General features: G+C 28.4%; 3 protein-coding genes across 9 annotated transcripts; 2 read left to right on the top strand and 1 right to left on the bottom strand.

The window, feature by feature from the left end:
- Positions 1–179: 179 nt before the first annotated feature.
- Msh6 (DNA mismatch repair protein Msh6) lies at positions 180–13,577 on the top strand. Its single transcript, XM_089222364.1, has 22 exons — positions 180–911; positions 1,464–1,601; positions 1,695–1,798; positions 1,862–1,957; positions 2,048–2,215; positions 2,305–2,439; positions 3,914–4,049; positions 4,115–4,254; positions 4,329–4,466; positions 7,384–7,588; positions 8,641–8,834; positions 9,945–10,057; positions 10,143–10,298; positions 10,360–10,517; positions 10,583–10,701; positions 11,029–11,184; positions 11,251–11,385; positions 11,442–11,666; positions 11,926–12,120; positions 12,558–12,735; positions 12,852–13,003; positions 13,106–13,577. The coding sequence occupies exons 1-22, from the start codon at positions 656–658 to the stop codon at positions 13,376–13,378; spliced, it is 3,570 nt and encodes a 1,189-aa protein (XP_089078490.1). The 5' UTR covers positions 180–655; the 3' UTR covers positions 13,379–13,577.
- Positions 13,425–15,641, bottom strand: LOC107173228 (G patch domain-containing protein 11). 3 transcript variants are annotated; one of them, XM_015523676.2, is made up of 5 exons: positions 15,503–15,641; positions 15,256–15,434; positions 14,400–14,632; positions 14,094–14,332; positions 13,425–13,844 (listed from the first exon to the last, which is right to left on the bottom strand). In XM_015523676.2, the coding sequence occupies exons 1-5, from the start codon at positions 15,503–15,505 to the stop codon at positions 13,617–13,619; spliced, it is 882 nt and encodes a 293-aa protein (XP_015379162.2). In that variant the 5' UTR covers positions 15,506–15,641; the 3' UTR covers positions 13,425–13,616. The 3 variants fall into 3 exon arrangements, with proteins under 3 accessions (XP_015379162.2, XP_015379160.1, XP_015379163.1); XM_015523674.2 differs by having other exon boundaries at positions 15,256–15,587; XM_015523677.2 differs by lacking the exon at positions 15,503–15,641 and having other exon boundaries at positions 15,296–15,434.
- On the top strand, positions 15,606–22,304 carry Marcal1 (SWI/SNF-related matrix-associated actin-dependent regulator of chromatin subfamily A-like protein 1). Of its 5 annotated transcripts, none has more exons than XM_015523673.2 (13): positions 15,606–15,740; positions 17,305–17,692; positions 17,765–17,880; positions 17,947–18,056; positions 18,119–18,253; positions 18,369–18,546; positions 18,639–18,808; positions 18,931–19,092; positions 19,235–19,396; positions 19,832–19,939; positions 20,037–20,211; positions 21,757–21,942; positions 22,020–22,304. In XM_015523673.2, the coding sequence occupies exons 2-13, from the start codon at positions 17,359–17,361 to the stop codon at positions 22,152–22,154; spliced, it is 1,971 nt and encodes a 656-aa protein (XP_015379159.2). In that variant the 5' UTR covers positions 15,606–15,740; positions 17,305–17,358; the 3' UTR covers positions 22,155–22,304. The 5 variants fall into 5 exon arrangements, with proteins under 5 accessions (XP_015379159.2, XP_015379157.2, XP_089078492.1 ...); XM_015523671.2 differs by having other exon boundaries at positions 15,680–15,818; XM_089222366.1 differs by lacking the exon at positions 15,606–15,740 and adding an exon at positions 16,032–16,173.
- The last annotated feature ends 3,254 nt before the right edge of the window (positions 22,305–25,558 follow it).

The following is a 25,558-nucleotide window of genomic DNA, read 5'->3' as shown; positions in this document are numbered from 1 at the left end:
GGCGTAAAAATGTTTTTACCAATTTCTCCAAGAATGCCCACAAATGTATGGTTTTCTCTTTTGCACAATGTTGGCTTAAGTTATCTCTCTCTAAACGCAGTCCATTCTATTATGTCTATGGGTATCCCCCTTGGTATATTATGCTTTATTACATTTCTTATCACACTCCGGGAGAACAGTTACTAGGTACCCGCCAAAATGTTCAACGCTTGTTATTATTTATTATTGACTACAATAAAGTATTGTATTATTTGTATTTGGTTTAAGCCTTTAAGTTTAAGGTTATAAACAATATAAACTAAAACTATCCCCTATGGCCATGGTCATTGGTCACTATTTACTTTTAAGAATTTTACTGTTCTGCAATACAAGGTAGATGGATACTTTTATTTTGTAGTTTGTGACTGTGTGACACATTTAACATATCATAGCAGCTGATGAACGGAAGTCGTGAGATGAGTTTTAGGTTTTCGTCCAAGTTAATCGCAGTTTGACACTTGCGTAATCGTAATTAAATGTGTTGTGTATACTTTTTTCACTCCAGTTTTCCATAAATTGCATTAGGTATATGGTACATCACACGTCTTACTCACCAAAAGTGAATTGCTTCGCATCATTGTATATTTCATATTAATGAATTTGGTGAGACGTCAATATGTCCAAAAACACGTTGTTTAATTACTTTACCAGATCACCCAGAACTGGGTCTCCTAAAACGAATGGATCGCCCAAGCCCGATGGAGTGGTGGCATCGAAGACTCTGTCAAAACGCCAGTTTTCCAATACTAATAAGGGTAACTCAATCACTCCTAAAAGGACACCAAAGTCTGGTGTGAATGGAAGTTCAGGAAAAAAAAACGTCAGCAATAGTTCAAAGAAAATTACTGAGAAAAGAAAACCGAAACCACTGGGTAATAACTAATAATATATGTTTTGATATAAGTATTAAGTAGGTTCCTACTTACCTATTGTTGATTGATTTTGAAAATTTGGTCACTATTACTATTAAATTATTTGATAAGAAAGTGTAAATAGTAGGTACAACATTTTTCAATTTTTAAGAACTTGTTTTTAAACCCCATTTTTTTATTGTTATGACAAATATAGGTATCTACTCTAATATGATATGCTATGAACTTTTTGACTACTCTTGTATAAAATATATATAATTAAATATAACTGAGAATAGAACTTAATTTATGTTGAGGAATAATTAAGGATAATTATTTCTATTTATACTGATAAGACTTAATAATTGTACAACTTGTCTCATTCACCATAGGACTAATTATCCATATTATTCGTTAAATAAACTGTATCTAACTAATCAAAATAACTCTTTTCTCTAGTATTTACAAGGTTTTTTATATTATAAAAATGTAATTATAGAATATTTACTTATCAAATATCCTACAATTTTACAATAACAATTTCATGTTTATTTATTTATTTAATGTTTTTAGAAGAATCTATAGAAGACAATGAAGAAAATGAAGAGTTGCCTATGAAGAAACGCCGCAGACTTGCATTAGAAGATTTAAGTGATGATGAAAAAGATTTGGGTGGTGATGAAGAAGATTCAGGCGATGAATATGTACCAGGTAATCGTTGTAAATTAATAATTTATAATTGATCCTAGTTCTTATATTTAATTTAAGTTCTGTATCAATAATTAATATTTATTGTGTTTTTAGATAAGAAAGCTTTAAATGATTCTGAATCTGAAGAAAGTCCTGATCCATCTGACAATGATTCATTTATTGATGATGAATCTGATGAAGAAATATCTCCTGTTAAAGTATATTATAAAATTGTTGAATTATAAACACCATTTAACGCTTACACATTCTCAACTATATAGGTAAAAAGTGGAAAAAATTCAAAATCTGTTGGAAAATCAAAACATTCTAAATTTAATAAATCATATACTCCTGCTGTAGATAAATCTACCAAAGAAGTAAAACTATTATTTTTATAATTTATTTTTAAATTAAATAATAAAATTCCTAATTAATATTATAATTAATTAAAATATTTAAATTGTTAGTCGTCAGCTATAAGTAATGGAGTTGATCAAGACAATTGGCCTCATTTAAAACTTGAATTTTTGAAACCAGAAAAAATTAAAGATGCTAATAAGAGATCACCATCTGATCCTAACTATAATCCTCGATCATTATATGTGCCAGAAGATTTTAAACTTACATTAACTCCAGTAAATATATTTTTTGAAGTTTATTATCAAATAAGTACTACATAACTAAGCACTTATTTACTGCATTTACTATATTTTATTTATATTAGGGACTTCGTCAGTGGTGGGAGTTAAAAGCACAACACTTTGACTGTATATTATTTTTTAAAGTTGGAAAATTTTATGAGATGTACCATATGGACGCTGTTACAACTGCTAAAGAACTTAATCTTTTATACATGAAGGTATTTATATAAAAAATACTGTAAATCTATATACTCTATTTCAAATAAGTCAGCTGAACCTGCGCACCCTCAGAATGTTAAGATAGCTGTGAGTGGCTGCAATAATTGGTGAGATAACTCCGACAAGCAAATGAGACTGCACATGAACAAACCGCAATACATTTCTGTAGTGATTTCTTACCAGACTTATTTGGATTAGAGTATAGTATTCAGTAGCTTATTTAAGATTTATCATAATTCATAGTTTACATAAATAAACAATAAATTAAATATTAATACTAAATACATATTTCTAAGATTCATTGTTTAAGAGTATATCACCTTTCCAAATCTTGTCTCGGCCCATTAAATATATCAAATCATTGTTCATCAGAACCAATTTGTGTAACTAATTTTAATATAAGACTGAATCGACTTCTAAAATTAAAAGATTAGAATATTATATTATTATTTTTATCTGTGTATTATATAATATTTTAATTTTTAAGTAAATATGTACATTTTAAATTGCAATATTTTTCACACTTTTAACTTCTCAACAATACATATATTTTTTTAACCAGGCGTACAAACACAAATCTTAAGTTACCTAAATCTTATAATAAGTTAATTCACTCTTTTATTAAAGCTGACTACTCAAAATTGATTCTACTGAAGTACTGAATCCAAATTTAGTATGTTGAATGTTTGTAAATTGGAGATAACTCGAGCAAGTAAGGTGAATGCAGTGAATGTATGATGTACTGTGGTATCTTAAGAAATTGTTACATAAATATTTACTGTTTACAACGTAATGACGTGTAATTTTGTGATTTAGTAAAAAAGTTTTTCAATACTACCCTTGCTCTGGATATTAAACCCAGAAGAAGATCTAAGATTATTTTAGTGCTGTGTGCTAGTTTGCAAATAAAGGTCCTTAGGTATTTATTAGTTATTATGAAAAAAAATTATTAATTTGAAACTTGGCTAAGAAAATCAGTCTTGCTATGTGCATTTGTTTTGGATGTAATTACATTAACAATTCGACATATAATATTGTATCATAAGATTGTTGTTTTAATTAGTGGATACATAATACAATACATTTATAACTTAAATTGACCAGTCCTCTAAATGTATCTCCTTATTTTTTTTAGTAAATTCATATATAACTAATTCAATATCTATATTATATTTGTTGTCTTTGTGAACATTTAATAGAGCTAAGCCGTAGGTGCATGTAATTTTTTAATCTCCTTTAGTTTGAAAATGACCTTTCAATAGTTGCTGTAGATTGTGGGAGTGTAACCAATAATTGTAATATAGTTTTGATGTTTGGAAAAAATAATTAATAATAAACAGAATGGTGGATGCTTAAGTACCCTTCCCTCCTCTAAATCCACTCCTATTTATACTTAAATCAGAATTAATCACATAATCTCAAATAAAAATATAAAATCTTTTCACAGTTAATTTTGAATATTAATGCATTTAGGGAGACTTTGCTCATGTGGGATTTCCAGAAACCTCTTACGGTCGTTTCTCGGCAATTTTAATAGAAAAAGGTTATACTGTTGCTCGTATAGAACAAACCGAAACACCAGATATGATGACGGAAAGATGTAAAAGTTGTAAGTTATTAAATTTTACTATGCACTAATTTTTAATATTTAATATTAAACAATATTATTTTTAGTAAAAAAAACCACTAAATTTGATAAAGTAGTGCGGCGTGAAATATGTCGTATTACAACCAAAGGCACTAGAACTTTTGGTATTATTGATGGTGAAACAAATGATGCTGAAAATTCATTTTTAATAGCTATATCTGAAAAAGTATTTATTTATATTCAAACTTATTGTGATTTTTATACTCTATATGATGCATTATTTATTTAATTTTTAATAAGGAAATTAGTAATTCAACTTCTTTATATGGAGTTTGCTTCATTGATACGTCTATTGGTCTCTTCCATCTGGGACAATTTGAAGATGACTGTCATTGCTCACGTTTAAGAACCTTGTGTGCTCATTACCCACCAGTACAAGTAAATTGCTTATTGAATAATAATATACACTATATTTATTATTATTTAATATTTATGTTCATAAAATAATTGTACTTCAAATTATTCATTAAAGAGGACAAAACATCCATATGTGAAATACACATGTTTATTTTCTCCGTCTTACAAGTGCGTAACAAAGCAAATGTACGCTTAGCATATCATGTTAAACTCTGTTAGTTTAAAAATTAAAGTAAATGTATCTATTATGAAACTTGATGGTAAGAACATTATTTAGGTTTTATGTGATAATTTAGTTTTTAAGTGAGTTATGTGCTTTTTAATTTATGCTTCTTTATATACGCATAACTTGCTACAAAATTTAACTATCATACAAAAAACCTCAAGCAAACAGATCATTTTCTTAACATCAATTTTCATAATAGGTCAATGCACTCTCTGTAACGAAGCCAAATGTGATTTGCTGAGCATAAATTTGCAATGTTACGCACTTGTAAGAAAGAGACCATGAATGTATATTGTACACTCTACAAAATTTTACTTTCACAATAATTCATTTTACTCTATATTTTAGATTCTGAACAAAGTGAAGAATGTATTGATTTTACAATGATGTGTGTTTTTTTTTTTTTTGTGTCTGTGTACAGCATAACTAGTCGAAATAATGCTTCGATTTCAAACTTTGGGGGTGGTTTCCGATGTAAAAGTGAAGATCCTTGGTGCATTATAGAGGTTAAAAGTAAACATTTTTCAAAAAAACGAGAAAAACAAAAAAAAAAATGACAAAAACCGGGAATTTTTACGCAAAATCAGTTTTTGACCAAATCGATTTTTTTATATGGTTGTAATTCAAAAACTAATCACTGTAAATACTTGAAATTTTCACCAAATGTTTATGGTAGTGCTATCTATATACAGTTTAATTTTCAAAAATGTTTGACTTTTTTGAGTTATTTATAGACCACTGAAATTTGAGAATTTTTAAGTGTCGATAAAAACTTTTTGGCCCTATCAAAATACTTGAACATTTAATACAAAGTTCCTCATAGGTTATTCTTATAGTGATTAAAAAATTATAAGAATACATAGGCACAATTTTTTTTTATAAGCGTTTATAGTTCAAATTTAACGAAATCTGTCGAAAATGCGAAAATTTGCAAGTAATTTTGAAGCTGAAAAATCATAAAAATTTTTTTGTTTATAACTAAGGGTTAAAAATACAACACTAAGTTTTCCTTTAAAGTAGTTATAGAGACAACTCTAAGCATCATTATAGGACAAATTTTAAGTTCGTTTAAATTTTAAATTTTTACGAAATAGTGTAACAATAACGATTTATCCTGAAACAATTTTAAATATTTGTTATTATTAAAAAAGTATAAGTCCTAGATACTTGAAAATTTTACCAGTTATTAGGATTGGCATTTTCTTTACATGATTTAATTTTCAAGATATTTTGACTTTTTTTGAGATATTTATAGACAACTGAAATTTTCAATTTGTCTGAAAATTTTTTTTTTAAGTGTTGATAAAATTTTTTTGGCCCTATCAAAATACTTGAAAATTGAATAAAAAGTTCCTCATAAGTTATTATTATAGTGATTAAAAAATTATAAGAATACATAGGCACAATTTTTTTTTATTAGTATTTGAAGTTCAAATATTGACTTAATACGTAAAAATTACGGCAATTTTCAAATTATCTTAGATCGAAATTCATAAAAGTTTCTCTTTTTAATTCTAAGATTTGAGAATTTAATACAAGGCTCATAATATATTTTTGCAATAGCAGTTGAAAAATAAAAGAAATATATAGCTACATTTTTTTTTTATATACATTTTCAAATTTTAATTTTGACAACATACGTAAAAATCACAAAAATTCGTAAATTATTTTATCCTAGAAATTCATAAAAAATTTTCCTTTTATACCTAAGATTTGAAAATTTAATACAAGGCTCCTTACAAATTTGTCAATCTTTTTATCACAAAATAAATGTCCACCGGAAATTCAAATTAAATTTTTATTAGCATTTGAATTTCAAATATTGACAAAAATTCGTCAAAACCATGAATATTTGCAAATTATTTTGTAGTTCAAAATTCATAATATTGTTTGTATTTATATCTAAGGTTATAAAATTTAACACCAAGTTTTCCATAAGTTTTGCTTCAAATAGCTATAGAGAAAATTTGAAGCGTCATTATAGGAAAAATGTTTTGAGCGTTTGAGTTTTAAATTTTTATGAAATCGCGTAATGATAACGATTTATCCTCAAACCAGGTATATGTATATCTATGATAATATAAGGTATTATGAATTATGATAACTACATGCAATGTTTTTGGAAAAATTGATTAACCATGCCTTATACAAAATGCGTCCTAATTGAAAAATAAAATATTTGTTTCTAAATAGAATGTAGGTATGACAATATTTAAATATAATATATTATCCTAGACGGATAAATCATCTCCGTTCAGAATCGTTTTTCGTATACAATGATACCTATTAAAATTTAAACCCATCCATTACAGTAACCTACTGTACAGCAGAGCGACATCCACGACTTACCCGCTTTTTTAAAATTTAATCTAGCCTTAAAAATTACAGAATAAAACAAATCATAAACATATTATTTACCGTGTTTACGTTTGCAAGACAGAAAACTAATGCCCATGTGGCATCCTATTGACATAAAGACACTTCTTATTTCAAAGTAATATTGCTTTTGTAAATATATTTTTGCATGATTTCAAGTTGTTATTTTTCATACAAAAATATATTTTTTATTTTTTTTTTGAATGGCAACTTACAGTTTAAATTTCATCTTCAAAAGTTATTTTGCAATATTCATATGTTAACAATATCCATGAACACATATGCTTGTATTTACTTTAAAAAGTAAGACCCCTTAATTAATATATTTTATTTTAGGTTTTATTTGAACGTAATAAATTGACAGTGCGTACTAAAAAAGTCATTGATACTATGCTCTCTAACGCTGTTAAAGATGCACTTATCCCTGATGTAGAATTTTGGCCATCATCAAAAACCTTGATTACTTTAGCAGAAGGAGACTACTTTAAACACGACAATAATGTAGTATATCCAGACAAATTAAAAACATTTTTGGGCAGTGGTAAATATTATTATTTTAAATTTTAAATGCATATTATTTTTTCATCATTAATTTTAATAATAAATGGCATCTAATTTTATTCAGAATTCACCACACTTGCATGTGTTGGAAACATACAATATTGCAAATTTGTGTTCCGAAGTTCCGATTTTGTTATAGAGCTAATTGAATTATTAAATAATTTAAATGTAAAAATATCTATTAGATCTCTACAATATTTAAATTTTTAAGCAAGATATAAGTATGTAAATTTTAATTTAATAATAATGTAATTTTAAAATTCTCATAACTCATTTAAAAGTTTAAACAAGATCCAGGATAAATCACAGATCATTTTTAGCTTTAAGATTGATATTATATCAATTCACTTATATACTAAAGCTTACTATACAAAATTATAACTGCTGAATACAAATCTGTTATGTTGTATGTTTGTAATACGTAGATTAAACATGCGAGTATAACATACTCATAATAGACATAATGATATATATAAATATATATTAATTACAATATAGAACCTATTGTGATAAATTATAACCAGGGCTCAGGACTTATAGCACTTATAATCATTAAAATAAGCGCTTAAAACAGCTCTAAGAAAACATTATTATAAGCACTCAAATAAGCATTTAAAAACTTAAATTTAAGTAAAAATATTTATCAACAAACTAAAAAATCAAACAAAATAAAAATAAATTGTAATCTTTATATTTTTAAAATAAATTAAACTTCACTTTTGAGACTTAAAGAATTTTATTGATTTTCTAAAAAATGTAACGTAAACAATATTTATAATAGTTAAAAACGTAGAAATACTGGCCAATAAACAAAAATAATAAGAAAATACTGGAAATAAGCATTTTTTTTTTGAAAAATTGCTGAAGCAAGCTAAAAAAAAAGCTTCAAATTTCATAATTAAACATGTTATAACATGACATACACTTCCATAGCACTATGCTACATTTTAAGTCAATCCATAAAAATAAGCAAATGCTTTAAGTCCCGAGCCCTGATTATAACAATTTAATAATTTTTTTAATTTATTTCAGACTCTGATTTACAATTGAACACTAATGACGATTGTGATCTTGGTATTCGATGTTTGGGTGCTGTTATATGGTATTTACAACGATGTAAAATGGACTTTCAACTTTTGTCTAGAGGAAGATTTGATATTTATAAACCAATTGATGTTGAATCTGTTCAATTATCCAATCAAGATAATATAAACAGCAAACATATGGTAATTTAATTAATTAACACATTTTATGTATGTCTAGATTAATAGTAGTCTTAACATTTCATGTTCTTTGTTAAACAATTAAAATTAAATAATTTATTCCCAATTAAATTTTAGATTTTTCTAGTGTGAATAATTAGATTTTAGATTCTGAGCAGAGCAAGGATAATGTATTGATTTTACCATGATGCGTGCTTTTTTATTTTGTGTGTGTATGTGTCATCACGTTTTGAGTAGTAAAAATGCTTCGATTTTTGACTTCAGCACCTTGTTAGATCAGAAAGTAAATCTACTTGTTACTTTGGTGGGGGGGGGGTCAAAAGTAAAAAATTCTCAATATTTTTTTAAATAATCGAGAAAAACAAACTAAAAATTAAGGGAAAACGGGAAATTTTACGCACACTCAGTTTTTGACAAAATCGATTTTGGGTTTGATGTAACTTAAAAACAAATGACCATAGATACATTCTGTTTACTGACATTTTAATTTTTCAACTTTTTTTTTTTCTTTAAATATCAATAAACATTTATTTGTTGGGTAGAAAAGCTTGAAAATTTAATTCAAGACACCCAACATATTGTTACAATAGCAGTTGAAAAATATTAAAAATACATTGAAACATTGTTTTTTTTTTTATAAGCATTTAAAGTTTTCTCTAGCTAACAAACTTACAATATACAAATCAATAATTAGTCCGGCTTGGCTCCAACTATGGGGGCCAGCTAAACCTTTAACATTAAAACCTTGCAAGCATTCCAATCCATATGTCTACGCCTAATAACCGCTTCCTTTTGATACGTTACCAATAAAAACCTCCACAAAGACCAGAACATACCAATTCTCAACAACTTCTACTATTTAAAATTTCACAAAGCTCGATCCAAATCCCATAGTTAAAAGTATATCCTCTACCTCAATTATTCCTAGAAGGCTAAAAAGGCAATGGCCTAGAGATCTGCTCAATGCCTAATGAAAAAAAACCTAACCCAATTTTAACCTTTTATACAGCAGTGCGATATCCACTTGCCCGCTTTTTTTAATTTTGAATTACAACAAAGTAATAACTGTTATTTATTTATGAATTTAATCGTTTTGTTTTGTTTTGTTTTTAGATACTTGATGCTATAACAATTAAAAACCTGCATATATTAGAAAACTCTTCTGGTTCAAATGTAGGAACATTGTTTAACAAGTTAAATCATTGCTCTACACCATTTGGCAAACGGTATATTATGTGTAATTATTTGCATAAAAATATCAAATTTTATTCTGCACTAGAATTATAAATAACACCATACAATATTGTTTAGATTACTACACCAGTGGTTGTGTAATCCATTGACAACAATATCCAGTATTAAAGCTAGACAAAATGCAATTTCTTCTTTAATTGTTATTCCTGATTTAATGCATGAAATACGATCAGAACTGGCCAATTTACCTGATTTAGAACGTCTGTTTTCCAGGTAAATTAAAACATAATTATAAACACATTTTTTATTGGATACTTATTTATTATTTTTTCAGGATTTACTCTCAAAGTAGTAATGGAGTTGAATTGGACCATGCAGAAACTAGAGCAATATACTTTGAAGAGAAGACTTATTCAAAAAGGAAAATAATTGATTTCATTTCAATATTGAAAGGTTTCAGAACAAGTGTTAATATAATGGAAAAAATTCAAAGTAATTTTAATAGTTTAAATTTAATTTAAATGACTAAATTTATAATTTAATATTTATTTTTGTAGAAGCTGATATCAAAAAAGAGAATTCAGAATCTAATTTATTGGCTACTATTTGTAATTATCCTGATAGTTCTATCCCTGGAGTATTTCCTCATTTGACTGAACTTCTTGATAATTTTGAGGTAAGTATAGTAGGGCCATTGTAAGAACGCTATTGAGTGACAGCCAAAATTCGTCTGATGTTGCACATTCCCACCACTAAACCTTCCCGAACGCTGGCCGCCACTGCCACTACCGCCGGCGGCTACTAGATAGTAGATTGGGAGAAATTTGGGTACGAAACTGCGGAGCTTGGTTAGGTAGCGCTCTTAGAGTGGCACTACTATAGCAGAATTTCATATTGTAATTATTAGTTAATAACTAGGTACTTTATTTTTAAAAGATAAAAGAGTTCATATTGTTGTTTATGTTTATTGTGTGTAAAATCATAATAGTTCTACTTTCCATAGAATTCTTTTGATCATGATGAAGCTATGAAACATGGTCGTATTTTTCCTGAACCTGGCATGGACAATCAGTATGACAGTGTTTTGGAAAAAATAAAAGAAGTTGATGTCGAGCTAAAATCTTATTTAAAAGAACAATGTAAACACTTTGGATGTACTGTAAGTAACTTACAATTATTTCAAATTTTATTTAACGTGTTTTAAAATTTCCCTGAATTTTGGTAGGTCAATTATTTTGGATCTGATAAAAAACGATATCAATTAGAAGTGCCTGATGCTGCATCAAGAAGAGCTGGAGATGGTTATGAACTTCAAAACCAAAGAAAAGGATTCAAAAGATTCACTACAAATCGTACAAAAGTTTGTAATTTGTAATTTATTTTTGTTCGTGGTTTTTATTTGTATTTGTTGTTCAGGAACTTTTGGAAAAAATGATGAATTACGAACAAGAAAAAATAGATGTACTTAAAGATCTTAGGGAAAGAGTGTTTTCGCGGTTTTGTGACAAATTTGAAGAATGGAACAATGGCATCCAATGTTTGGCTACACTAGATGTATTCATGTCATTAGCAGAATACTGTCGGTGTGAAGAAGAAGTTATGTGTATTCCTTCTTTTATTCCAGCTATTGTTGGTAAAAAGGTCAGTAATACAATTGAATATATATAATGTATAAAACTTTATTTATTTTTGTTACTCAGTATACTTATTTAATTTTAAAAACTTTAAGTTAGTTCTAGCTGAAGCAATATATTTCCTTCATTCTTTATTTTAACTATATATCAACTAATTAGTAATTATCACTACTCTTATAAATTTAATACCTGTAAAATAGTTTCCATGTACAATATTGTAACTAGTAACATTGAGATTGAGTGTCTGCTGTTTATTTGATATTTAGCCATTAATTGAACTCATTGAGGGGCGTTATCCATGTGGTTCTGGAGGAGAGAATTTCATTCCAAACGATACAATCATCGGTAAGGAAGAAGATAGCACGTGGAATTCTAGTTTGATATTAGTAACAGGCCCTAACATGGGAGGAAAGTCTACATTGATGAGACAGCTTGGCATCATCTCTGTTATGGCGCATATGGTAAGAAATACATTAATGGTTTCACCCATGTCCATTACCAAAAAGAATTTTTAAACTTTATCTGTAAAATTTAATTTAAAATTGAGGATATTAATTCTAGTAAACTATAATTTGTGGTAGATTATGAGTATAAGTTGGGCAGCTTAAAAGGCAATTGTCCTATATAGTTAGATACAGAAATCGCCCTTTTTGCTGCTCCATCCTGTAGTTATATTATGTTATAAATATTATAGCTTAAACTTTTTACAGCTTGCTAGGAGTTTCTTGTATATTATAGATTTTTTTCAATTAACGATTTATAATATTAGCAAATTAATCTGAAACAAATTTAAAATGTTCAACTTATATCACTAATTTAATGATATATATTGATTATTGGACAAAAACATTGTTAAATTTGTGTGTTCTAAATTAATAAATATCACTTTATTATTTAGGGTTGTTATGTACCTGCAAAAAGTCTTCTTCTAAATCCTGTTGACAGAATATTCACAAGGATTGGCGCCAACGACAATATAATTGCTGGTGAATCAACATTCTTTGTTGAATTGTGTGAGACATCAGCTATACTTCATCATGCCAGTCGGTTTTCATTAGTCTTAGTTGATGAACTTGGTTAGTTATTTATTTTTAAAGTTATGATAAAATAACTTGAACTAAAAATTTCATAGCAAGCTTAAATTTTATTTCTTTAATATCTCTACTTTTTTTATCTTATTTTTGTTATTTAGGAAGAGGAACTTCAACATATGATGGGACAGCAATCGCCTCAGCTGTTGTTACAGAACTGGTACAAAAACAATGCCGTACACTATTTTCTACCCATTACCACTCGTTGGTCGAAGATTTCAAGGCTAACCCATTAGTTGCACTTGGTCATATGGTATAAATTCAAAATTATATATTTATTATTTATAGATTGATTACATCAAATGCAAAGTTATTTTAATTACTTTTTTCATTTTTTTTTTTTTTTTTTTTTCAGGCATGCATGGTAGAAGACGATGAAACAAATGAAATGGATGCAGAACAAACTCAAGAAACTATTACTTTTTTGTATAAGTTTGCAAATGGAGCCTGTCCTAAATCATATGGTTTTAACGCAGCTCGTTTGGCTGGCATGCCTACTGACATCATAAAAATTGGTTTACGTAGATCTAAAGAGTTTGAAACTGCTGCTAAGCGCCGAATACTATTCAAAACATTGTTTTCATCCAATGATATATCTGTTGTGAAGACAGCTGTTTTAGCACTATGATTAACCTATTAAGTTCCTTAAACAATATACATAATTTCAGACCGCATTATTATCATTCATTATTTTTTTTATTTTAGTATTCAAATTTTTTGTCAAATTTCACTTATTATAAACACTAAATAGTAAATAATATTTTTATTACAAAAAAAAAAGTAAAAAGTAAAAATCATTCAATAAATTATAAGACTAAGTTCATAAATTTTTATTGTGTGTTATAATTTATATTATGTATCATATTTTAGTGATCTTGTCGATTGGGGCCAGGACATTCTTCCATCAAATCACTTTCATCTTCATATACTGTACCACAGTAAACACAGTAGTTATAAGTGCACCTCAAATAAAAATTTAAAATTTCCAATTGTTCGTTTAATGATATATTTAATTCTTTTTCCTCTGGTTCATCTACATCAACTTCAGGAACTTCCTCAGGCCAAAAAAACTTTTCAGATGGTTCTTGTATATCCTTAAAAACATCATATTTATCTAAAAATTGTTTAACAGAAAATTTCTAAATAATACCCTTAAATCATTAACCCTTTAATTTTTTTAAAACTGGCAGATAGATACTTTTTTCGAGTTGAAATTAATGTCAATTTTTATGAAGCAGTCAAACTTTGAAATTTAAGTTTTATTGATTTTTTTCCTCAAGCTGGGAAGACATTTTTTAGAAAATGTTTAAAATCAACTATTGAGGTTATTGTATATGTTATACCTGTTCTAAATCCATTTGGCGGCAGACTCGTTGGCATCTAAATAAGTCCAAACAGTCTAATTTTTCAGCAGCTTCCTGGGCTCGCCTCTCTCTATACTCGCACACACTGGGTCCCGCTGACCGTCTACTTTGTATCATTGATTTTTTCATTTCTCTGATTTCTTTTAATGCAGCTTCTCTGCCCAGTCCTTTGCGGTCAGTTTTCAACACAATGCCAATTGGCTCCACCCTTCCTGAATCTACCAGGACACAATAAATGTAACTCATTAAAGCAAAAATTTGCACAATACCAGCAAAAACACTTACTGTTTTTGCCAATTCCTGATCCAGGTTTATAACCCATTTTCTGTAACAGTGAAAAACCTTTGTTGGTGCTATCAATGGCCTTTTCCAATCCTTCCTGACGTTGCTGCTCTTCCAGTGCTTTTGCTCCAGTAGTCTTGTTTATCGATTCGCATTCCTTCCTCTTTTTCATCTGACAGTGAAGTCTTTGCTGTTCATGTGTTAGTAACAGGCCAGGTCGGACATCCTTAACAGTTCTAATAGATCCATACAATGATAAGACAATTGTTCAAATACAGACGTGCTCTTATGAAATATGTAAGATATACTGGGATAACAAGCCTCGTATAATATTATGGATGGAAAAAGAAGTAAGTACCTATAGTTAGGTTGAAAAAATTTTAAAATATTTCAGTGTTTTTAACTATTACTTAATTATTTTAAGTATAAATATTAAATTTTGACTGTATTCTAACTGTTGCTAGTAATCTGAGCAATCACATCTAAAATATGGGATGATTGTCCCCCTCTTGAAGTTTCTCTAGTTGTAATTTTATCATTTCCACAACAATTATGAAAATTTTCACAAATTTATAATTTTTGAGAATCAAATAAAACAGACATTTCACCAACCCAAGCAAAAATCAAGTAATTCAAGATAATTTGTAAATTTGAGTTACAGATATTTTTTCATTATGTAAATATTTTGATCACAAATCGATTGAATTGAGTTATTATAATATCATTAAATAGTTTAAATGAATTTAAACCACCGACGCACGTTAATACGTGATGATATACGAATAACCTAGAATACGATCGTGAATTTTTCCTTGTTATGATATATTATAATGCATAATAATAAATAAATAATGCATACAATATTAGAACACATCGTGCAACTAGTATTGGGTACGCACTCAACGTTGAGGAAAGCGTCAGACATGTAGTCGTCTTCTTCATTGTCTGTTGTGGCCATATCAACTGACGTTTTGAATGTTTTGATATCGGTACTCGTAGTTCGCACTTGGAGTCTCCAACCGTTCTACTTCCTGTCCACTACTAAAATAAACGGAAATCGTCTCAACAGCATCTCACATTCTACATCAACGTATTATTAATTTTACCATTCACTAACGACGTGTGATTAAGTGTCTGAGTAAAAATCTCTAAGAACAGACAGAACGGTTTTTTCGATTCAAAATTTTCAATTAATTACAATTCCCAAGTTTTCAAAGTCTTCATCATAGTTAACCTAACCATGGTTTTCTTCACTTTTTTCAATGATATGCATTGATAAAAACTTCGGTCTTTGAAGATAAGGCACTGATATGGTCTGAAGAGCTGGAGTTAAAGTCGTTAAAGGTCGGTCTACTATCTGTCCTGTCCTTTATAGGATATTATGATGGCATTAAAACGCTGGAACCACAGAACATATGAAAGGTATTTCATATATTCTGTACTCGAACTATATAGTTAAAGAATTTCAAGTTATAACGCCATCATATTAACGTAGTACTATGTTCTTTATAGACATAATCAAGATTTTCAAGAAGAATTCGATACAATGTATCGACCACGGACTAAGATAGAATCTATCACTATCTTAGTACGTGTTGCTTGAATATTGAACATGTAACTTCTTAAGCGCTCAAAATTAAATCGATATATTCCGATACACTTCAATTTCTTCTTTGAAAATCTTGATTATTTTATCATTGATTAATTATTATACATATATATAAAGATATTTAATCAACGATTTTATTACAGTTTTATCACCACCACAAGTAAAGTGGTAAGTTGGCCGGTAACCGCCGTAAAATTAGTGTATAACGAATAACCACTCTCATCATTTTATCTTATCACTCACTGTCACCCGGGGCCAGGACAATCTTTTTTAATTATTAAAATTTGTATACTTTATTACTTTATAGTTTTACTAGTTTTAGATATTATGGTAAACTCAAAACTGGTAAATGACATGACATAATGTCATAATATGTGTGGTGTGTTATAACTTATTATATTATTTAATAATTTTGGTTTAAAAGGTATAATTCTTGCGATACCTAATGGTTACAGTTAATTCACTAACGCACTTGTTTAAAATACCTTGTATATTTATTTAAATGCTCCCGGTAAGTTTTTAATACAGGATCTAACTATTAAATTAATTATTAAAATTAACACTCAACATAAATTTATAAAAAATGTCTTGTTAAGCGTCCCTCCTGACTTTGGAATCTAAAATTAAAGGAGACCCATAATCTTCTCGTAAATAAAAAGGGGAACTCTGTCCCCCTCCTCCCCCTTCACTTTAACCACTATGTTCAATGTTATATGTTTTGGTAATAGCAAAAGTGAGCTGTTTGAGTTGTGCACAATAAAAATTGCAAGCAAGTGCTGCTTTTCACACAAGACTACATTTGCTTTCCCATACAAATTACGCATACTATTTATTGTTACCTTAGCGATATTACCTTCAAAATAGTGATTATGTTTTGGGATACCAGCACAGGAATATCCTACTTAACAGCTAGTATTTAATGTATTAAACAAAATATATCAATACATGTATTATTACTAGGGATGGGATAACGATGCATTTATTTTGCATCTTTTTTTCTGAAACGCTTGACATGATGCTTTCCAGTATTTTAAGTACAGACTATGCTAACAACAAATTTATTTTTGGGCATTATTTATTTGTTTGGGTCATTTTTAACCTATTTTTAGTAAAATTAAAATTAAATTTACAATTACAAATATTATACTAGAACAATATAAAATAATCTCTTTTTTAAATAAAATGATTCAAAAATTAAACTTTTGATGCACATGTAGCAAAAATATACTTAATCATTTAATAATTTATTAACAATCTAATTGAATACACCTCATATCTAATATAATACACACACATTAGTTTAACAGATATCTGAAGTTTAATTTAAAGTAAATCAAAGTTAGAAGATATAACATGTCAAGTTTAACCGATGAACAGCGTAAAATGATTGAAGCAAATAGAAAAGCTGCCCAGGCCAAATTAGCAGCAAAATTGGCACTTAAAAGTACACCTCAGCAAGCAATTAGTAATAATAATCAATGCACATCATCAAAAGCTGGATTTGTTGTATCGCCATCACCTAATAGAAAGTCAGTCCATATGAATTATAATTATAGTCTGCAGAATTCTAAATCTAAACTTGTTCGTGGAACTTGTGAAATTATATCAAAAGAAAGGTTTACTGTACATGTTACCTATCATCAAAAATTAATCGATACTTTTAAAACAATATCAAGTAAAAATTATGGTAAGTTAAAATTGTATAACACAATTTTACATAGATATTAAATTTTAAATACTAAGACATTGATATTTTTAGACCCAAAAACATCAGAATGGTCATTTCTAATAAAAGACCATGATCAGCTTATGATAAGTATCAAACCTCTTGAGCCTATAGTCAAAATAGAAAAGTTACCACATTTTATTTTAAAAGTACTGAATTGATCAATGAAATGTTATCTGTATCAACACAATTAATATCATTTTTATTTATTTCAGTTGTTTAAAACTAGAGAAGATATAGAAACACATTGGTCAAAAGTTGACATAAGTAGTATTGGTGATGATATGGTGGATAGTCTTTATCCATTTCAAAAACAAGGAGTCCAGTTAGTTTCCTATTTAAAACAAATAAATTTTAAATGAATAAATGATAAATTTTTAAATTTAGGTTTGGAATATCTAAAAAAGGTCGCTGTATTATTGCAGATGATATGGGCTTAGGAAAGACCATACAAGCAATTGGAATTATAAAATATTATTCAAATAATTTTCCTTTACTCATTGTTTGTCCTTCAAGTATGAGGTAAATAAAAGGAGTGTTAATAATTAATACTGTTGTTACATTTAGGTATTTGTACTGTTTGATTATTTATTTATTCATTTTGGCTAAATAAATATTATTTTCCTTGTTGTGTTAGGTACACATGGGAAGAAGAAATTCGTTTAAAAATGCCAAATGTTCCTGTAACTGGGATTTATGTATTATCTAAGATAAATGAACAATTTATTGATCCATCTATTGTTATTACTTCATATGATTTAATGACCAAATCAAAAGATATGCTTTTAAAATTTAAATTTGGGATTATTATATTTGTAAGATATTTTAGTTAACATTTTTAAAATACCTGAATTTCAGACTGATTAAACCAAATGTAAATAATAAATTCTTCTCACTATTTATTCAGGATGAAAGTCACAGTTTAAAAAGTGAAAAATCAGCTCGGACAAGAGTTGCACTTTCTCTTGCAATACAAAGTAAGCAGTGTATTTTGTTAAGTGGTACTCCTGCTTTGTCAAGACCGATTGAACTGTATAGTCAGATAAAAGCAATAACCCGAAATAACTTCATGACTCCGTAAGTTGAAGATTGTCTACCCACCTATTATTTTAAATTTATATTACATGAATAATAATTAATATTTATTACTACCATTGTACATGCTGTGTATTATCATTACGAAATTAACATGATTTTAGGATCGAATATGGGGTTCGTTACTGCAACGGGCGAGAAACAAATTATGGTTGGGACTTTACAGGTGCCACTAATATGAAAGAGTTAAAAATTGTTCTAGAAACTCATTTTATGATTCGTCGTTTAAAAAGTGAAGTATTAAAGCAGTTACCACAAAAAATTAGGTATTAATTACATCATGATTATATCAGGTTTTTAAAAATATTGAGTTGTCCATTTAGTTAAATTAGATATAAATCAAACTATCACCTTAATTTTTAACAAGTTAAGTATTTCTTGAACAAGATTGAAAAATTTGAATTACAGGAATGTAGTAGTTTTAAAATCAGAAAATATCAAAGCTCGTACTCAAAACATAGATGATTTGGAGACCATGATGAACAATAAGTCTCTCAAAAAAATGGAAGTTCGTGGTGCTTTATTAAAATATTTTAATCATACAGGAGAAGCCAAATTATCTGCTATTTGGTGAGTATTACTTATCTAACCTAACCTAAACACCTTTCAATGCAATGTAAATTTTGTTCTGTTGACTGTTGATCTGTATTAATTTGTATATTAAAATAAACATTTTGGAAGTTTTTTAATGATTTATTTTTAAAAATGAATTTACATCAAACATGATTTGTACTTAGAGTTTATTATAATATTCAATTTTAAAGTGACTGACAATAATTCTTTTATACCCATAAAAATAATATCATGAACATAATTTATGATCTGTGACTTTTGCCTTATAGCATATGAGCTTATTTTTGAAAAATTTGTATTTAACTAACTATTTAGCTTTTTGAAACGTTCACTTCAAATATTCTAGACAAATTACTATTATAATTTCTTTGTTATTTTCATAGTTTTTAAAGAAAAATATGATATAACATAAAAAATTATTTTGATATTTAGTGATTATATTCTAAATTTGCTTAAAGAAGGAAAGAAATTCTTAGTATTTGCTCATCATCAAAAAGTAATCAATGGTATATGTGATGTCCTAGAAAACAATAAAACTTAGTGAGTAAATACTAGATTCACATATTATGATGCATGTTAATTCTCCATGTTAGGAGGTTAGGACTATTAATTTTTATTTTATTCCACGTGTGATTAGTTACATTCGAATTGATGGTAAAACATCATCAGAAGAAAGAAAATGTGTGTGTGACCAATTCCAAAGTGAAGATATGTATAGGGTAGCTGTTCTTTCAATTTGTGCAGCAAACTCTGGTATTACTCTAACTGCTGCAAAGCTTGTTATATTTGCTGAACTTTACTGGAATCCCGGTGTAAGAAAAACTGATAACAACGGTTCCACGTCATTTGGTCGCGGCAAATTAAATGAGCGCGCGTCAAAAGAGCGAGGTCATTTGGTCGCGAGCAATTTAATCGCGTAAGCAAAAAGAGCGCATATAATAAGAGCGCAAAGATAATTAAAAAATACAATTTTTATAAAATCTAGTCGAAAAATCAAAGTTAATATAAAAACACAATTTTAATAAAATATAGTGAAAAAATCAAAGTTAAACATAAAAATACAATTTTAATAAAATCTAGTCGAAAAATCAAAGTTAATATAAAAATACAATTTTAATGAAATCTAGCTATATTATATTTTTGTAGTTGGAAATTTGCAGCAATGTCTTTTAAATATTCGTCAACAGGTTTAATTTCAAATTGCAATACCATATTTTTAATACGTAGAGCTGAATCTTTATATTTTCTTTTTTTTTTGGAACTGAATATCCAGCAATTGCTTGTTCAACTTTGAATTGATTTAAATTATCTTCTTTTTTCAATGCGTTTATAAATGTCCATATGGACGGGTGGACTACATTCAACATAGAATTAAAACCGTTATGCCAACCTTCTATTGCATTGTTTGTGCGTGGAATGTCTTTTTGGATCAATTCATAACAATTCCAAATACTAATATTAAATAATGTAGGTCTTCTATGACCTCTCCTGTTTGGTCTACCGATGTATGTATCTTCAAAATAATCTAGGAGTTCAGTTAATGAGTTTTGATTTTTTTGGTAAAACTCTGTATTAATTAATGATTCAAAACAATCATTAACTTTATTTTCCGGGACATAAGCTAATGCCAATAATTTACGTAAACATAATGAAAATTCTGGATCTTCTGAATATTTTTTTTGGAGTCCCAAACTTTGAATATGACGCAAAAAAGATTGGCCCAAGTGAAAAAAACAACACTTAATTTGAGTTTTAGGGTAAATGTGTGCTATAGCATTCATGGCAGCAAACGGCTCAAGCGAACTGATTAACCAGAGCTATGAGATTGCAGTAGGTACTGAAAATTGTTATCGCGCTCAAATAGCTTACGCTATTTATGTATCAAGATTAAATTGTTCGCGACCAAATGACCTCGCTCTTGTTATGAGCCCCACTTATTATTATTATTATATAATTTAACATTATAATATTATTATCATATGAACAATTTGTAATGTGGGGAAAGAACGCTGACTTGACATTAGACGTACGTACAATGTAATACCGTCCCGTACGGGCGAGTCAGTCGATGTATGTGGTATGTCTGCGTCAGTTAAACGTAGTGTGTACTAATTTTTGTCTTCAATAAATAATTTTACTTAAATAACTAAACCTATCAGTGTAATATCACATCTCATCTTCCTTTTCGAAAGACTCCCGAATTGACGAACTCAACGATACCTGGTTTCGGCGGATCAATCCGGTGAGACTATAACACTCTTATAACGCGCGCTCATTTTACCGCGACCTAATGACGCGACACCGATAACAACATAAACGTCATGTAAAACTAATTTGATCAAAATATTAATTTTAAGATATTAACCCAAGCTGAAGACCGAGCTCATCGTATTGGTCAAGCAGAAACAGTAACCATACAATATCTTTTGGCAAAAGGTACAGCAGATGATCATATTTGGCCATTGATCCAGTCTAAGTTAAATGTTTTAAACAAAGCCGGTCTTAGTAAGGACAACTTTAAAGATGACAGCACCACAGTTATTGTTAGTATTTAAGCATGATGTACCTATATTATAATTTGTAATATTATTTATATTTAATTTGTTACTTTTTTAATTAGAACTGTTCAACAAAATCAAACCAAATGAATATTCTTGATTTCTTAAATGACGATAATGATGAACTAGATGAGAATGATTTGAAATATTTGGATGAAGTTGAAGAATCACAATGCAAACGTCCACGCAAATGTTAAATTATTTTTAGTAAAAATATTTTTTAATTTTTTTTTTCATTCATTTTTCAATCTAAGTAAATAAGAGAATTATATCACTGAATGCTGAATATTTATGTACAAAATTAATGTACTTAACAAGTGAATTAAATTAATGTTGGTTTATTAATATATTTTAGTAATACAATTTCCCTACTAACATAGTAAGTAACATATTACAATAAGTGTTTTTTACAGTAAGGGTGATAGTACTTAAATATAAAAAAGTTAATATCCTATGCAGATCATGATTGACTACAAACTAAGGTATACCTTATCAGTAACTATTTTTTTTACTTATTAATTATTTAAATATAGCATGCTGCTTCAAGATCTACAGCTATCAACTTGATAGTGACCAATACATCTCTCCTAAAGCAGGGTGTTGGTATTGATTTTGTTATGTTTATTATAAAACCAAGTATGTACACTCGACTCTCTATAATTCAAACCTTCGGTAATTCGAAGTAAATACTTCGTTCCTTAAAAATCACGCGGTAATTCGAACAAATACAATGCATTTAAGTACTCGGTAATTCGAAATTTTTCGCTCCAGTCAGAAGTCACTGTTGAGGTATTTGATGCTTTATTTACTATAGAAAATACTATTGAAAAAATGAAACTAAATTCAATGAAGCAGAAAATCATTACCTACAGATTTCTTCAAAAAATAATAATTTTTTGTAATAATAATAAATAACTCTAATATGTATTACCTAATTTACTGAAATAATTAATATATACATAATATGTATGTACAATAATAAAAAACAATTTTTTTCTTAACTCTATAATTCGAATTTTTTTGCCTTCTCGTTATTTCGAACTACTCGACAATTCGAATTCTCGGTAATTCGAAGTTTTTCGACAGTCCTGTCAATTTCGAATTATTGAAAGTCGACTGTATAGTGTTACTAAGAGCAACTTTTTCAACTTACTATCGAGTATTGATAGTGGATATCAATGATATCATGCATTCATGTCTGGAGAACTCGAGCGGAATTCGGATTTCAAGTAGGTTTACAGATAAGGGAAGACTGAGTTTCTATATAACAATTGTCAAACAATATTATTTCTTTTTTGACATTACTTTACATAAACTCTACTCGACTGGTCCTAACCTTTCAAAACGAGCACGAAGTAAAGAATTATCAAAGACTGTGCTATCATGAACACTTCCTGGCCACCTTCAATTTTTTTAAATAGCTTTTGTAATAAAATTCTTATACCAAAATTAAAGTATTACGCACTTTGCAACTATGTCCAAAAATTCTAATTTTGCATCACTTACACCTTGGACAATGGACATTGAAAGAAAAAAGCCCTTTGCGATTTCTGTATCGCTCTCCAACATCCTTATTAGGACATTGGATTCTAATATGAGTTCCATCTACTGTACCAAGTACCCTGGGAAATTGCCTTATGTTACATTGTTGATGCAGTAATAATATCTTGTGTAGTATTTGGCATTTTAATATAATTTGGCCGCATACTAGCTATAGCTCTTGAAACACACTTTACAGTTCTACATACAGTCGATTTATGGACATGATGAATATGATCCCCAAATACTGCCTATAAATTAAATAAATATAATATTATCTAAATACAAAATAAAAATAAATTGTTTTCATCTGACTTGAAAAGCGCCTGTTGTATAAAATCTGAGTGTGATTAATAATTGTAAATGTGGAGGTAAAGCATAACTGCGTGAGGTTTTATGTAAAATCTGGTCCCGAATCGAAAATAAAACCTCTGAAAATGAATCTTTTGAGAGCCTGTATCATAAAGTAATAAATATATTGTATGCATATTGACGTATAGTTAAAGTTAAATGGAACTTAAGCCACCTTCCAAAATACAGAACATAAATTTAAAACAAGATTTTCATAAATAGACAAATAGTTCAATAATAGTTTTCATTGTTCTGAGATTTTTCTAGGATCATTCTATCACTTACCTGAATCGACGTACAAAATCAGCATCATCATACTCTACTAAAGGGTCATATCTATTTCGATATACACGCTCTTTCGGTAGTATTCCAATAACAATCATCGCAAATTCATCATCTGAATCTGATGACGAAAAGGTCATTTTATTTCTATCCATAATGTGATTTAACTATACTATCACAAGGGGAAGTGCCACAAGATTTACCCATTGCATATGCATCTAGAACTTTAAATAAAAGTGAATATAATTATAGCATAACCGAACTTGAATGTTTAGCTATTATATTTGCAATTTGTAGTAAAAATATTTAGACCCTATTTATACGATAAGAATTTCATTATATTAAGCGATCATCGCGCACTTTCATGGCTATTTAATTTAAAAGACCCACTATCAAAACTCGCACAATGGCGAATACTATTGGAAGAATACGATTACCAAATTAAATATACCTAAACCCGGAGTTCAAAATGCAAACGTAGATGCGTTGTCGAGAATGTATACTATTGATGAAATAAAAAGCGAAAGTTATCCAATATTTTTAAACAAATTCGAGACACAGCTAATAACAAATAAAAACATAGGTACAAGTTTTTTTGGTCATCCAACATTTTTTTACCGACACTTCAAAAAAAATTCTCATAAAAATCGAAAATTTCAGTGGTCTATAAATAACTCGGTATTCGTTTAGTATGTGACCTACCGATCGAAAATCGAATTTAGTATGAGACCTACCTGAATTACCGGGTTTAGTGTGTGACCTACGACCAAGACGATTATCTATATCGTAGGTATGGACAACCTATGTTTGCTTATCTTTATAATTATATTATATTATATATTTACTGGTTTTTACCAATAGATATTTTGTCATTCTAACATTATCGACAATATTGTCAGTACGACCAGTACATGTTCTTCAGTTATCGCGTGATTAAAACTTTAAAATGTTGGCAGTCGAATTGTATACGATTATTTCTTCTGAAAAACAGTATTAGAATTTTTATAAACATTTTTTTATACTGATATTTATTTGACTGATGTTGAATATAATAATCCGTAATCTGTAATAATAAAATAACCTAATTATATAATTAATTTGACTGTTTTTAAATTAATTATCGGTCCGGTAGCCGGTAGGTCACGAATACCCTATACGGTAGGTCACATACTAAACGAATAACAATAACTCAAAAATGTCAAATTTTTTTGAAAATTAAACTGTATACCTATATACAATACTAACATAAACATTTGGTGAAAATTTCAAGTATTTACAGTGATTATTTTTTGAATTACAACCATATAAAAAAATCGATTTGGTCGAAAACTGGTTTTGCTAAAAAATTCCCGTTTTTCTGTCATTTTTTTTTTGTTTTTCTCGATTTTTTTGAAAACTGTTGGAAAATGTTTACTTTTCACGTTTATAA

The sequence above is a fragment of the Diuraphis noxia genome, unplaced genomic scaffold (assembly GCF_037042655.1).
Source record: "Diuraphis noxia isolate RWA-SAM2 unplaced genomic scaffold, SU_Dnox_SAM2 contig0003, whole genome shotgun sequence".
Lineage (NCBI taxonomy): Eukaryota > Metazoa > Arthropoda > Insecta > Hemiptera > Aphididae > Diuraphis > Diuraphis noxia.
The sequence above is the reverse complement of the archived record's forward strand: the minus strand, read 5'-3'. Positions and strand labels throughout refer to the sequence as shown.